Source organism: Phocoena sinus, chromosome 5, assembly GCF_008692025.1.
Source record: "Phocoena sinus isolate mPhoSin1 chromosome 5, mPhoSin1.pri, whole genome shotgun sequence".
Classification (NCBI taxonomy): Eukaryota; Metazoa; Chordata; class Mammalia; order Artiodactyla; family Phocoenidae; genus Phocoena; species Phocoena sinus.
This window is the reverse complement of record NC_045767.1, coordinates 119,636,140-119,649,852: the sequence shown is the minus strand read 5'-3', so window position 1 is coordinate 119,649,852 and position 13,713 is coordinate 119,636,140. Positions and strand designations below refer to the sequence as shown.

At 38.5% G+C, this 13,713-nt stretch overlaps 1 protein-coding gene across 9 annotated transcripts in view; it reads right to left on the bottom strand.

The window, feature by feature from the left end:
- MANBA (mannosidase beta) overlaps positions 1-13,713 on the bottom strand; it is a 152,790-nt gene that overhangs the window by 100,727 nt on the left and 38,350 nt on the right. For all 9 annotated transcript variants that reach the window (XR_004349994.1, XR_004349995.1, XR_004349993.1 and 6 more), the window contains one exon: positions 8,275-8,426. Coding sequence is in view for 1 of the 9 variants with exons in the window: in XM_032632653.1 (XP_032488544.1) it covers positions 8,275-8,426 (152 nt within the window). In the remaining 8 variants the exon portion in view is untranslated. The remainder of the gene's footprint in view (positions 1-8,274; positions 8,427-13,713) is intronic.

Sequence of the window (13,713 nt, the reverse complement as noted above, 5' to 3'; positions counted from 1 at the left end):
GTGGGATTGCTGGGTCATATGGTAGTTCTATTTGTAGTTTTTTAAGGAACCTCCATACTGTTTTCCATAGTGGCTGTAACAATATACATTCCCACCAACAGTGCAAGAGGGTTCCCTTTTCTCCACACCCTCTCCAGCATTTATTGTTTGTAGATTTTTTGATGATGGCCATTCTGACTGGTGTGAGGTGATACCTCATTGTAGTTTTGATTTGCATTTCTCTAATGATCAGGAATGTTGAGCATCCTTCCATATGTTTGTTGGCAATCTGTATGTCTTCTTTGGAGAAATGTCTATTTAGGTCTTCTGCCCATTTTTGGATTGGGTTGTTTGCTTTTTTGATATTGAGCTGCATGAGCTGCTTGTAAATTTTGGAGATTAATCCTTGTCAGTTGCTTCATTTGCAAATATTTTCTCCCATTCTGAGGGTTGTCTTTTCGTGTTGTTCATGGTCTCCTTTGTTGTGCAAAAGCTTTTAAGTTTCATTAGGTCCCATTTGTTTATTTTTGTTTTTATTTCCATTTCTCTAGGAGGTGGGTCAACAAGGATCTTGCTGTGATTTATGTCATAGAGTGTTCTGCCTATGTTTTCCTCTAAGAGTTTTACAGTGTCTGGCTTACGTTTAGGTCTTTAATCCGTTTTGAGTTTATTTTTGTGTATGCTGTTAGGAAGTGTTCTAATTTCATTTTTTACATGTCCAGTTTTCCCAGCATCACTTATTGAAGAGACTGTCTTTTCTCCATTGTATATTCTTGCCTCCTTTGTCAAAGATAAGGTGACCATATGTGCATGGGTTTATCTCTGGTCTTTCTATCCATTTCCATTGATCTATATTTCTGTTTTTGTGCCAGTATCATACTGTCTTGATTACTGTAGCTTTATAGTATAGTCTGAAGTCAGGGAGCCTGATTCCTCCAGCTCCGTTTTTCTTTCTCAAGATTGCTTTGGCTATTCGGGGTCTTATGTGTTTCCATACAAACTGTAAAATTTTTTGTCCTAGTTCTGTGAAAAATACCATTGGTAATTTGATAGGGATTGCACTGAATAGAACTACCATATGACCCAGCAATCCCACTACTGGGCATATATCCTGAGAAAACCATAATTCAAAAAGATACATGTACCACAATGTTCATTGCAACACTTATTTACAATTGCCAGGACATGGAAGCAACCTAAATGCCCGTAACAGATGAATGGATAAAGAAGATGTGGCACATATGTACAATGGAATGTTATTTTCTGCATCTATTGAGATGATTATATAGTTTTTATCCTTCAGTTTGTTAATATGGTGTATCACATTGACTGATTTGCATATGTTGAAGAATCCTTGCATTCCTGGGATAAACCCCACTTGATCATGGTGTATCATCCTTTTAATGGGTTGTTGGGTTCTGTTTGCTAGTATTTTGTTGAGGATTTTTGCATCTATGTTCATCAGTGATACTGGCCTGTAATTTTCTTTCCTTGCGACATCTTTGTCTGGTTTTGGTATCAGGGTGATGTTGGCCTCATAGAATGAGTTTGGGAGCGTTCCTCCCTCTGCTATATTTTGGAAGAGTTTGAGGATAGGTGCTAGCTCTTCTCTAAATGTTTGACAGAATTTGCCTGTGAAGCCATCTAGCCCTGGGCTTTTATTTGTTGGAATATTGTTAATCACAGTTTCAATTTCATTACTTCTGATTGGTCTGTTCATGTTTTCTATTTCTTCGTGTTTCAGTCTTCGAAGGTTGTCCTTTTCTAAGAATTTGTCCATTTAATCCAGGTTGTCCATTTTATTGGCATAGAGTTGGTTGTAGTAGTCTATGACACTTTGTATTTTGGCAGTGTCAGTTGTTACTTCTCCTTTTTCATTTCTAACTCTGTTGGTTTGAGCCTTCTCCCTTTTTTTCCTGATGAGCCTGGTTAATGGTTTATCAATTTTGTTTATCTTCTCAAAGAACCAGCATTTAGTTTTATTGATATTTGTTATTGTTTCCTTCATTTCTTTTTCCTTTATTTCTGATCTGATCTTTATGATTTCTTTCCTTCTGCTAACTTTGGGGTTTTTTTGTTTTTCTCTAATTGCTTTAGGTATAAGGTTGGTTGTTTATTTGAGATTTTTCTTATTTCTTGAGGTAGGACTGTATTGCTATAAACTTCCCTCTTAGAACTTCTTTTGCTGCATCCCATAGGTTTTGGGTCATCGTGTTTTCATTATCATTTGTTTCTAGGTACTTTTGATTTCCTCTTTGATTTCTTTAGTGATCTCTTGGTTATTTAGTAGCGTATTGTTTAGCCTCCATGCGTTTGTATTTTTTATAGTTCTTTTTCTGTCATTGATATCTAGTCTCATAATGTTGCGGTCAGAAAAGATTCTTGATATGATTTCAATTTTCTTAAATTTACTGAGGCTTGATTTGTGACCCAAAATGTGATCTATCCTGCAGAATGTTCCGTGTGCAGTTGAGAAGAAAGTGTATTCTGTTGTTTTTGGATGGAATATCCTATAAATAGCAATTAAGTCCATCTGATCTAATGTGTTATTTAAAGCTTGTGTTTCCTTGTTTATTTTCATTTTGGACGATCTGTCCATTGGTGTAAGTGGGGTGTTAAAGTCGCCCTACTATTACTGTGTTATTGTTGATTTCCCCTTTTATGGCTGTTAGCATTTGCCTTATGTATTGAGGTGCTCCTATGTTGGATGCATAGATATTTACAATTGTTATACCTTCTTCTTGGATTGATCCCTTGATCATATAGTGTCCTTCACTGTCTCTTATAGTAGTTTTTATTTTAAAGTCTATTTTGTCTGATATGAGTATTGCTACTCCAGCTTTCTTTTTATTCCTATTTGCATGTAATGTCTTTTTCCATCCCCTCACTTTCAGTCTGTATGTGTCCCTAGGTCTGAAGTTGGTCTCTAGTAGACAGCATACATACGGATCTTGTTTTCGTATCCATTCAGCCAGTCTGTGTCTTTTCGTTGGGGCATTTAATCCATTTACATTTAAGGTAATTATTGATATGCATATTCCTATTACCATTTTCGTAATTGTTTGGGGTTTGTTTTTGTAGGTCTTTTCCTTCTCTTGTGTTTCCTGCCTAGAGAAGTTCCTTTAGCATTTGTTGTAAAGCTGGTTGGTGATGCTGAATTCTCTTAACTTTTGCTTGTCTGTAAAGCTTTGATTTCTATGTCAAATCTGAATGAGATCCTTGCTGGGTAGAGTAATCTTGGTTGTAGGTTCTTCCCTTTCATCACTTTAAATATATCTTGCCACTCCCTTCTGGCCTGTAGAGTTTCTGCTGAAAGATCAGCTGTTAACCTTATAGGGATTCCCTTGTATATTATTTGTTGCTTTTCCCTTGCTGATTTTAATATATTTTGTGTTTAATTTTTGTTTCATTCATATGTGTCTCAGTGTGTTTCTCCTTGGGTTTATCCTGTACGCGACTCTCTGCATTTCCTGGACTTGACTATTTCCTTTCCCATGTTGGGGAAGTTTTTAACTATAATTTCTTCAAATATTTTCTCAGACCATTTCTTTTTTTCTTCTTCTTCTGGGACACCTTTAATTCGAATGTTGGTGCGTTTAATGTTGTCTCAGAGGTCTCTGACACTGTCCTCCACTCCTTTCATTCTTTTTTCTTTATTCTGCTCTGTGGCAGTTATTTCCACCCTTCTATCTTCCAGCTCACTTATCCGTTCTTCTGCCTCAGTTATTCTGCTATTGATTCCTTCTAGATTTTTTTTTTTTTTTTTTTTTTTTGGCGATATGTGGGCCTCTCACTGTTGTGGCCTCTCCTGCTGCGGAGCACAGGCTCCGGACGTGCAGGCTCAACGGCCATGGCTCACGGGTCTAGCCACTCCATGGCACGTGGACACGAACCCATGTCCCCTGCATCGGCAGGCAGACTCTCAACCACTGCACTACCAGGGAAGCCCTAGAGTATTTTTAATTTCAGTTATTGTGCTGTTCATTACTGTTTGTTTGCTCTTTAGATCTTCTAGGTCCTTGTTAAATATTTCTTTTATTTTGTCTATTATATTTCCAAGATTTTGAATCATCTTTACTATCATTACTCTGAATTCTTTATCAGGTACTTTGCCTATTTCCTCTTCATTTATTTGGTCTTGTGGGTTTTTATCTTGCTCCTTTGCCTGTAACATATTTCTCTGTCTTCTCATTTTGTGTAATTTACAGTATTTGATGTCTCCTTTCCCTCGGCTGCAGGGTCATAGTTCCTCTTGCTTCTGTTCTCTGCCCGGTGGTGGGGTTGGTCCAGTGTCTTGTGTAGGATTCCTGATGGGAGGGACTGGTGCTTGCGTTCTGGTGGGTGAAGCTGAGTCTTTTCCCTCTGATGAGTAGGGCCGTGTCAGGTGGTATGCTTTGGGGTGTCTGTGAGCTTAGCATGGCTTTAGGTAGTCTGTGTGCTGATGGGTGCATTTGTGTTCCTGTCTTGTTGGTTGTTTGGTGTGAGATGTCCAGCACTGGGAGCTGCTGGCAGTTGGGTGAAGCCGGGTCTTGGATTCAGATAGAGGCCTCCGTGAGAGCTCTCAGAGATTAATCTTCCCTGGGGCTGGGAATTCTCTACTGGTCCAGCATCCTAGACTCAGTGTTCCCACTCCAGAACCTCAGGCCCGACTTCTGGTCGAGGGACCAACACCCTGCAAGTCGCTTGTCTCGGCAATAAAGGGGTTTAAAAAAAAAAAAGAAAAAAAAGTCTAACAAAACCCCAGATAAATGGTAAAAATTAAAATCAAACAAATAGAAACAGAAACAAGGAAATGCTCACACACAAAAGAAACAGAAACAGAACCAAGTAAAGCAAATAGCAAGAGAACAACCAGACAAACAAAAGAACCCAAGAACAAAATCAACAATTAAGAAGAAAGCCGACAAAAACCCAAAACCAAAAAACAAAACTACAGCAGAGTGCCAACCGAAGAATGAAGCAAGGAAACAAAACAAACTGAAAAAAATGACATTTTAAAGAAGAAAAAGAAGAGAAAGAGAAAGGGGAAAGAAGACAGAACAGAAAAGCAACATAGAAACAGAAATCTAAAAAAGTAATAATAAAGTAGAAAATATATTAAAGAAAAAAAAAGACAAACAAAACCCCAGAGAAACGTTAAAAACAAAACCAAACAAACAAAAACAGAAACAAGGAAATACACACACACGTAAAAGAAACAAAAACAGAGGCAAATAAAACAAAAAGCAAGAGAACAACCAGACAAATAGAACTCAAAGATGAAATCAATTAGGATTAATACTAACAGAAACACATAACCTAAAAACAAAACCAAAGCAGTGTGCCCACTGAAGAATAAAGCAAGGAAATAGAACAAACTGATAAAAATGATTTTAAAATAATAATAATAAAATAAAAAGGGAAAAAACACAGAACAGAAAAGCAAAATAGAAATGGAAATATTTTAAAAAACTGAAGAAAAAAATTAGGGAAAAGAACACAGAAAAGCAAAGTAAAAACAGAAATGTATAAAAAAATAAATATGTTATAAAACACAAAGATACCAAAAGACTAAAAAAAAAAAAAAAAAAACTAAAACAAGAACAAACACAAAAAGAAAGAAAAAGAAACCAAAGAAAAAAAAAAAAAGAATTAAGAACCAACAACAGAATGAATCAAAACATAATAAAATTAATAGTAATAATTATGTTTCCCTGGGGTATCTGCTGTGAAGGTCCTTGCACACGCAGTGAGCCACAGTCCCCCTCCACCTCCCCAGGAGCCCCTCCTCTGCCTCTGGGCTGTTCTCCAGACCTGCTGTGGGCCCTGTGGGGACCCCTCTGACCCTGATGTGGCCCACTTCCTGCGTGTGCTGCCCCCAAAGTCCACAGCTGCCAGAGCTGGACCGTTTTCATTTGTGGGAACACTCATTGTCTACTCAGATGTTCCATAGACACAGGGTCTTCCTAGCTGACCATGGGGATTTAATCTGCAGCTTGTACAGCTGGTGGAAAGATTTTCCATCCTCTTCCTTAGTCACCCCATCCCTGGGGTTCAGGTTTGGTTTTATCCCCACCTCTGCGTGTGGTCCGCCCGCAGGAGTCCGGTCCTGAGGCTGCCTTGGAGCTCTTGGGTCTGGCCCTGTGAGGACCGGGTGCAGAGGTGGTATGAACTGCTTGGATCACGGGAGCCCCAGCGGCGCCAAATGCACAGGGGAGCCGGCAGCCATGGGTGCAAGAGATATGGCCCTAGTGAGGGCCTTTTCCAGCGCCCAGCATAAGGCATGTGAGGGCCAGCCCTGGCTGGGGTTTTTCTGGCACCCAGCCTAAGGCATGTAAGGGCCAGCCCTGAGAGGGTGGCTGTTTATTTTTTTAATTGCCCTGCAGCCAGCACACAAGAGCCAGCCCTGAGCAGGCTTCCTTTATTGTTGTCGGCAGGCGGCGACATGTGGGGAGAGAGAGGTTACAATAGTGGCTCCTCCCCCTGCGTGGGACTCAGCAGTAGTGCCCTGCTTCCATGGCTGTCCAGTCTTCCTCCATAGGCATTCCCTGCTGCGGATTTCTTCCCTCCCGTCCCCTCAGTCCGTCTCCCCACAACCAACAGCAGTTCTCCAGTCCCCACACACCAGCTCCCAGCCCCCTTGCACACCTGTGAACACACATCCCAGTGTGGGGCACATAGGGCCGTGGTACGGACCGTCTGTGTAGTTCTCACTCTGTTCCGTCTGCCACAGATCAGCAGCTTCAAGCTCTTCCGACAGCGTCAAATGCTTCCATTCTGTCCCAGTGGATTTCCCCATCGGAGAGGGGGTATCCCCATTAGAGAGGGGGTTTCCCCGCATTTGGGAATCTCTCCTCTGCTTCAGCTCCCCCTCCCCGGGGGTGCAGGTCCCATTCCACTTCCTCTCCTCCTCTTTCTCCCTTCCTTTTTTCCATCCTACCCAGTTATGCAGGGATCTTTATAGTCCTTTACATTGTCCAAGGTCTTCTGCTAGTTTTCAACTGGCATTCAGTGAGAATTGTTGCATCTATAGATGTACTCCTGATGCATCCATGGAGAGAGATGAACTCCACGTCTACCTACTCCTCCGCCATCTTGAATCCTCCTAAATTTTTGTCTTAAAGTTACTCCTGTAGAAAAATACTGTAAACCTTGGAAAGTATGTGCTTATTTTATATAACCATTTCAAGCTATACGATAAAAATGAAATTCTGAATATTAGTATTTAGCTCTCTCTCATCCCTTTTTACAATTCCTCCAGTCCAGTACTCCTTTATCTAGTAAACTTCCTTTCTGCTTTTCCAATTTCTATTCACATCACCCTCAGGTAAGTACAGAAATTTGCAGCCACGTTGAGAGTATGCACCCTCCATTTCCAGAACAGCATTCAGAAAGGAAGGAAAAAGGCCAATAACAGGATGACCACGCACTCAGAGCACTGTGCTCCCAGCAAAGCCACCTATGGGCAGGTTTACTAATTGACCCAACTGTGCTGTACAGCCACTGCCAAACTGCCAGGAGTGGAAAGGAGCATTTGAAAAGGAGAAGAGTCGGCAAATTATCTGTGTTGTGTCTGGAGAATGATTGCATTTTCATATGAAATTCAAAACATTATACACATTTTGAAGTAAAAGGATATTACTACAACTTTTGGCAAAATTAGAGTTTACTTACCAGCCACATCTACATTCTAAACATAAAATATACGTCAATGCATGTTTGTACATTTAAATAAGTTAAATGTGTTTATTTTCACTTCACAAAGCTTATTTTCACTGTTACAAAGATAGTAGTTTATAAACCTAATCAGGAAATACTTTCTTGTTAAATTCTATTCTCAAAGCTTCAGAAAAACACTTTGAATTTTTAAATTTCTTTAGTTCTCTTTATTAAGGTAAAATTGAAAGAATGTGCAAATACCTTAGCATGAAAAGGTAAATATGCGTTCCTATCTTTTTTAAGTGTGCAAAAAAAAGGCATTCTTAAAAAAAAAAAAGAAAAAATCCAAATTTAATCATATTTTTCCCCCAAAGGGGCTAACTATCCAAAATGTGCATTAGTCATTTTCTTGTTCCTCTAGAAACAATTTATAAAAGTTGGATGATTTCAGCAGTCTCAAATAGTTTAGCTGTAAGACTACCTATAGCTCATGAGAATGAAATAAATGATTTTAAAATCCTTTCCAAAATTTCCATCATCCTAGAATTACCTCTTGGTTCCTTCCACTGGAACTAAAAAAAGTTAAAATGAGTAGCTCTTAAGCTCTGTGGGACTGATAATATGAAGAGGAACAAGAAATAAAAGATGATAACTTACAAGGCAGAGGTTACTCGATCCTGGAATGAATCTGCGGGAATCCAATTTGAGCCTTTCAGAAATATTGGAAGTCCATTAATTTTGAAGTAGAAACTCAGACCACGAGATCCTTTTATGGGCTCTTCTATGAGTTCCACTGTCCTAAAATAAACCTATTATTAACAGAATTAAATAATGAATATGAAATTTAAAACATAAGCATATGACAAAACCAAACTGTATTGTTTACTATAGCCTTAAAAAAATAAGCCAAAGAGATTTTTTTTTTTTTACAGTACGCGGGCCTCTCACTGTTGTGGCCTCTCCCTCTGCGGAGCACAGGCTCCAGACGCGCAGGCTCAGTGGCCATGGCTCACGGGCCCAGCTGCTCCGCGGCATGTGGGATCCTCCCAGACCGAGGCATGAACCCGTGTCCCCTGCATCGGCAGGCAGACCCTCAACCACTGTGCCACCAGGGAAGCCCCCAAAAGAGATTTTTTTTAAAGTAAACTTCTGAGCAGTTTACAGGAACATAAATTAGTGTTAATTTTCTATCTGCTATGAAGTACTTAATATGGAAGTGCACGTTTTAGAAAAAATATATATAAAGAAATTATTGCCAGGTCCTGTTATTTCTCTTTGAAAAGAAGAATACAGAAACCATTAAAGAGTGAAATACACTGTAGCCTTCCCCATGATGTAGGCATTTGCAATTATGTCAAAAGAAATATATTTGAGATAACACTTCAAAATTAAAGCAAAAACTGATACTATTTCACAAAAGTGGGGAAAATATGTCACCAGTTAATCTGATGCATCTTTGAAAAACACATTCTCATTTCAGTGTTATTAAAATGTGCCAAAACATGCATCTTAGAATCAAAGAAATACAGTACAAGGTATTTCATAATCTAACAACTTTCCAATTTTAATAGCACATAATTATAAAGTCATTTTGCTTAATGGGCAATTTAATCCTAACTAATTATCGCATCAAACTCAATGTCTGAGACGGCACTGGTATGGAGACTGGAGATGTAAGCGGTGCTCCAACTGAAAGAAAAGATGGAAGCACACAGTCCAGTGTTATCCTTGCTACGTGAGAAGCTGAGACCTTTGTCCCTGTGACAGTCCAGCCAGGTTTCCCTACAGTTAAGAAGTGAGCAGCAAGACCCTAGATAGAAAAGATTGACATTCTTATCCAAATCTTCATTCTTCCCAGCCATAAACTGGATCAACTACTGAGAGACACAGTTCTACACCAACAAAGCCCCGTTTTGAAACCAAGATTATGCATTTCTTCTCTAGTTAAAAATAATTAATAAATCAACTTATTTCATGTAATAAAAGTGCCCACCATTGTTCCACTTTCTGACCCTTGCCCTAATTAATATGACATGACGAAAGATATCAGAGTTAACTTTATGAGAAGACACAGAACAAGGCCTGGATGAGGAGGATCTTGACATGGAATTACCACAACTGTTTTAGGATGCAAAAATGTAAAAAAATAATGGTTACTTTCAGAGGTAACTTTTAAAACATCTTGATGGTAGATTCAAACATCTAGAACAGCAGTTCTTTAAATGTGGCCAGGATACCATATGAGATCCCTGGAAACCTTTCAAGGGGGTTCCTGAGTTCAAAATTATTTTCACAGTAAAGCTAAAACATCATTTGCCTTTTTCACTCTTACTCTCTTTTGAGTGTACAGTGGAATTTTCCAGAAGCTATGTGATGTGTAATGACATGGCCATTCTGACAGCTAATGGAATGTGTGCTTGTGTATTCTGGTGTGTTCTACTTCTCTAGCAGAGGTTGAGGGTATGAAGAGGTACATTTCCAGAGATTACCTCAATTTGTTCTCAGCACTACTGTGCTCTTACTAGCTGCCGCTGGTTATTCCTGCTATAATCTCTGTAGCCTCATTACTGTTCAATAAATTCATATTTTGAATCTCAAAGTTTTCCTTGCAACTTACACAGAAACACAAAAGGACTAGGTACCTTTTATTAACTTGTTTCATATAATATTCTTAAGTTTTCAAATAAAAACAAATTTTAATTTTAATTGAGACTCATTTAAACAATACTTTATCTCATTCTAAAAGAAAACTTACTTCTAATATACTTTTTCCTAATTTTTGTCTTAAATTGTTGTCTTAAAATGGGATTAGAAGACTAACATTCTCACCTACAACCACACTGTCTACATTTAAAAGTGCTGAAAAAAATGAAACTGACAGAGAGTCTTCTGACTCAAGGAAGGGAGGAATCTACTCCAAAGAAACTGGATGAAATGATAAATAAGAAATGAGATTGTGATGAAAGCCATATTGTCCTCCACTTTGTAGATGTTAATAATTTATCTTATTGTATCTTATGCAATGGAACATTTAAAAATTAATATTTATGGTGACAGTTATGTTGTAGTATCGTTTTGAGACCAATCATTCTAAGTATAAAGAAAAAGGAACTGAATATTTTAAACTTAGATGGATAAACTCTTCAAAAGGCTAACATTCTTTATTACATTGTAATACACTGTTTTACATCATATTACAATGTTTTTCAAACTAGAAATGACAAAGCACTAGAATATCTCATAGGGTTGGTTTTCACACTGCATTTGCTGGAGAAGCACACATATTAGCTGAGAGAGTTTTACAGTGGGTAACACTGCTGGTGCCTTGGCAAAAATCAAGGCAGTGCCTCCAAACTGTGCTAGTAGGCATTGTATCCTTCACTTTCATGCATTATTGGGGGGGGGGGCGGGGGGGGACAGTTTCACTTCAGGATGTCCTTGATAAAGCAATAAAAATTATTAACCCCCAACCTTGAGTACACATCACTGTACTAGACTGTATGATGAAATACAAACTATGAATAAAGCATCACGCACGATGAATGTCTTAAGGAAAAGTATCTGGGCCACAGTTTGAATTGTAAGCTGAATAAGCCATCTGGTTTATAAAACCTGGTTTTTTTAACTTGAAAGAACTGCCAGACAAACTATGGTTATTCAGACTTGGTGACTTGGTAGACATTTTCTTGAAAATGACTGAAGTGAGTCTTGTCAGTTCAAGGCAAGTAACAGTTAAAAATGAGGATTCAGGAAAACTTGTACAACAACCATGAGCTTGAGAGCTTCCCAAAAGTCATCAATGGTAATGTTAACAAATCTGAATGTGATTCATACACTAAAATGGTTTAACATTTGAAAACATTTAAAAATCTCCAGATGCCAACATTTTTCAAATAACCAATGCATTATATTACAGTAACATGTATGGATAAAAAATCCATTATGGGAAGCAAGAAGAACTACAATCCTGCAGCCTGTAGAACAAAAACCACATTCACAGAAAGACAAGATGAAAAGGCACAGGACTACATACCAGATAAAGGAACAAGATAAAACCCCAGAAAAACAACTAAATGAAGTGGAGATAGGCAACCTTCCAGAAAAAGAATTCAGAATAATGAGAGTGAAGATGATCCGGGACCTCGGAAGAAGAATGGAGGCAAAGATCGAGAAGATGCAAGAAATGTTTAACAAAGACCTAGAAGAATTAAAGAACAAACAGGGTTTCCCTGGTGGCGCAAGTGGTTGAGAGTCCGCCTGCCGATGCAGGGGACACGGGTTCGTGCCCCGGTCTGGGAAGATCCCACATGCCGCAGAGCGGCTAGGCCCGTGAGCCATGGCCGCTGAGCCTGCGCGTCTGGAGCCTGTGCTCCGCAACGGGAGAGGCCACAACAGTGAGAGGCCCGCATACCACAAAATAAATAAATAAAGAAATAAAGAACAAACAAACAGAGATGAACAATACAATAACTGAAATGAAAACTACACTAGAAGGAATCAATAGCAGAATAACAAGGCAGAAGAATGGATAAGTGACCTGGAAGAGAGAATGGTGGAATTCACTGCTGTGGAACAGAATAAAGAAAAAAGAATGAAAAGAAATGAAGACAGCCTAAGAGACCTCTGGGACAACATTAAACGCAACAACATTTGCATTATAGGGGTCCCAGAAGGAGAAGAGAGAGAGAAAGGACCCGAGAAAATATTTGAAGAGATTATAGTCGAAAACTTCCCTAACATGGGAAAGGAAATAGCCACCCAGGTCCAGGAAGTGCATCAAGTCCCATACAGGATAAACCCAAGGAGAAACATGCCAAGACACATAATAATCAAACTGACAAAAATTAAAGACAAAGAAAAATTATTGAAAGCAATAAGGGAAAAACAACAAATAACATACAAGGGAACTCCCATAAGGTTAACAGCTGACTTCTCAGCAGAAACTCTACAAGCCAGAAAGGAGTGGCATGATAAACTTAAAGTGATGAAAGGGAAGAACCTACAACCAAGATTACTCTACCCGGCAAGGATCTCATTCAGATTCAATGGAGAAATCAAAAGCTTTACAGACAAGCAAAAGCTAAGAGAATTCAGCACCACCAAACCAGCTCTACAACAAATGCTAAAGGAAATTCTCTTGGTGGGAAACACCAGAGAAGAAAAGGATCTACAAAAACAAAACAATTAAGAAAATGGTCATAGGAACATACATATCAATAATTACCTTAAATGTGAATGGATTAAATGCTCCAACCAAAAGACACATGCTTGCTGAATGGATACAAAAACAAGACCCATATATAGCTATCTACAAGAGACCCACTTCAGACCTAGGGACACATACAGACTTAAAGTGAGGGGATGGAAAAAGATATTCCAAGGAAATGGAAATCAAAAGAAAGGTGGAGTAGCAATACTCATATCAGATAAAATAGACTTTAAAATAAACAGTTTTACAAGAGACAAGGAAGGACACTACATGATGATCAACGGTTCAATCCAAGAAGAAGATATAACAATTATAAATATATATGCACCCAACATAGAAGCACCTCAATGCATAAGGCAACTGCTAACAGCTATAAAAGAGGAAATCGACAGTAACACAATAATAGTGGGGGACTTCAACACCTCACTTACACCAATGGACAGATCATCCAAAATGAAAATAAATAAGGAAACAGAAGATTTAAATGACACAATAGACCAGATAGATTTAATTGATATTTATAGGACATTCCATCCCAAAACAGCAGATTACACTTTCTTCCCAAGTGCACAAGGAACATTCTCTAGGATAGATCACATCTTAGGTCACAAATCAAGCCTCAGTAAATTTAAGAAAATTGAAATCATATCAAGCATCTTTTCTGACCACAATGTTATGAGATTAGAAATGAATTACAGGGAAAAAAACATAAAAAACACAAACACATGGAGGCTAAACAATACGTTACTGAATAACCAAGATATCACTGAAGAAATCAAAGAGGAAATCAAAAAATACCTAGAGACAAATGACAATGAAAACACGACAATCCAAAACCTATGGGATGCAGCAAAAGCAGTTCTAAGAGGGAAGTTTATAGCTATACA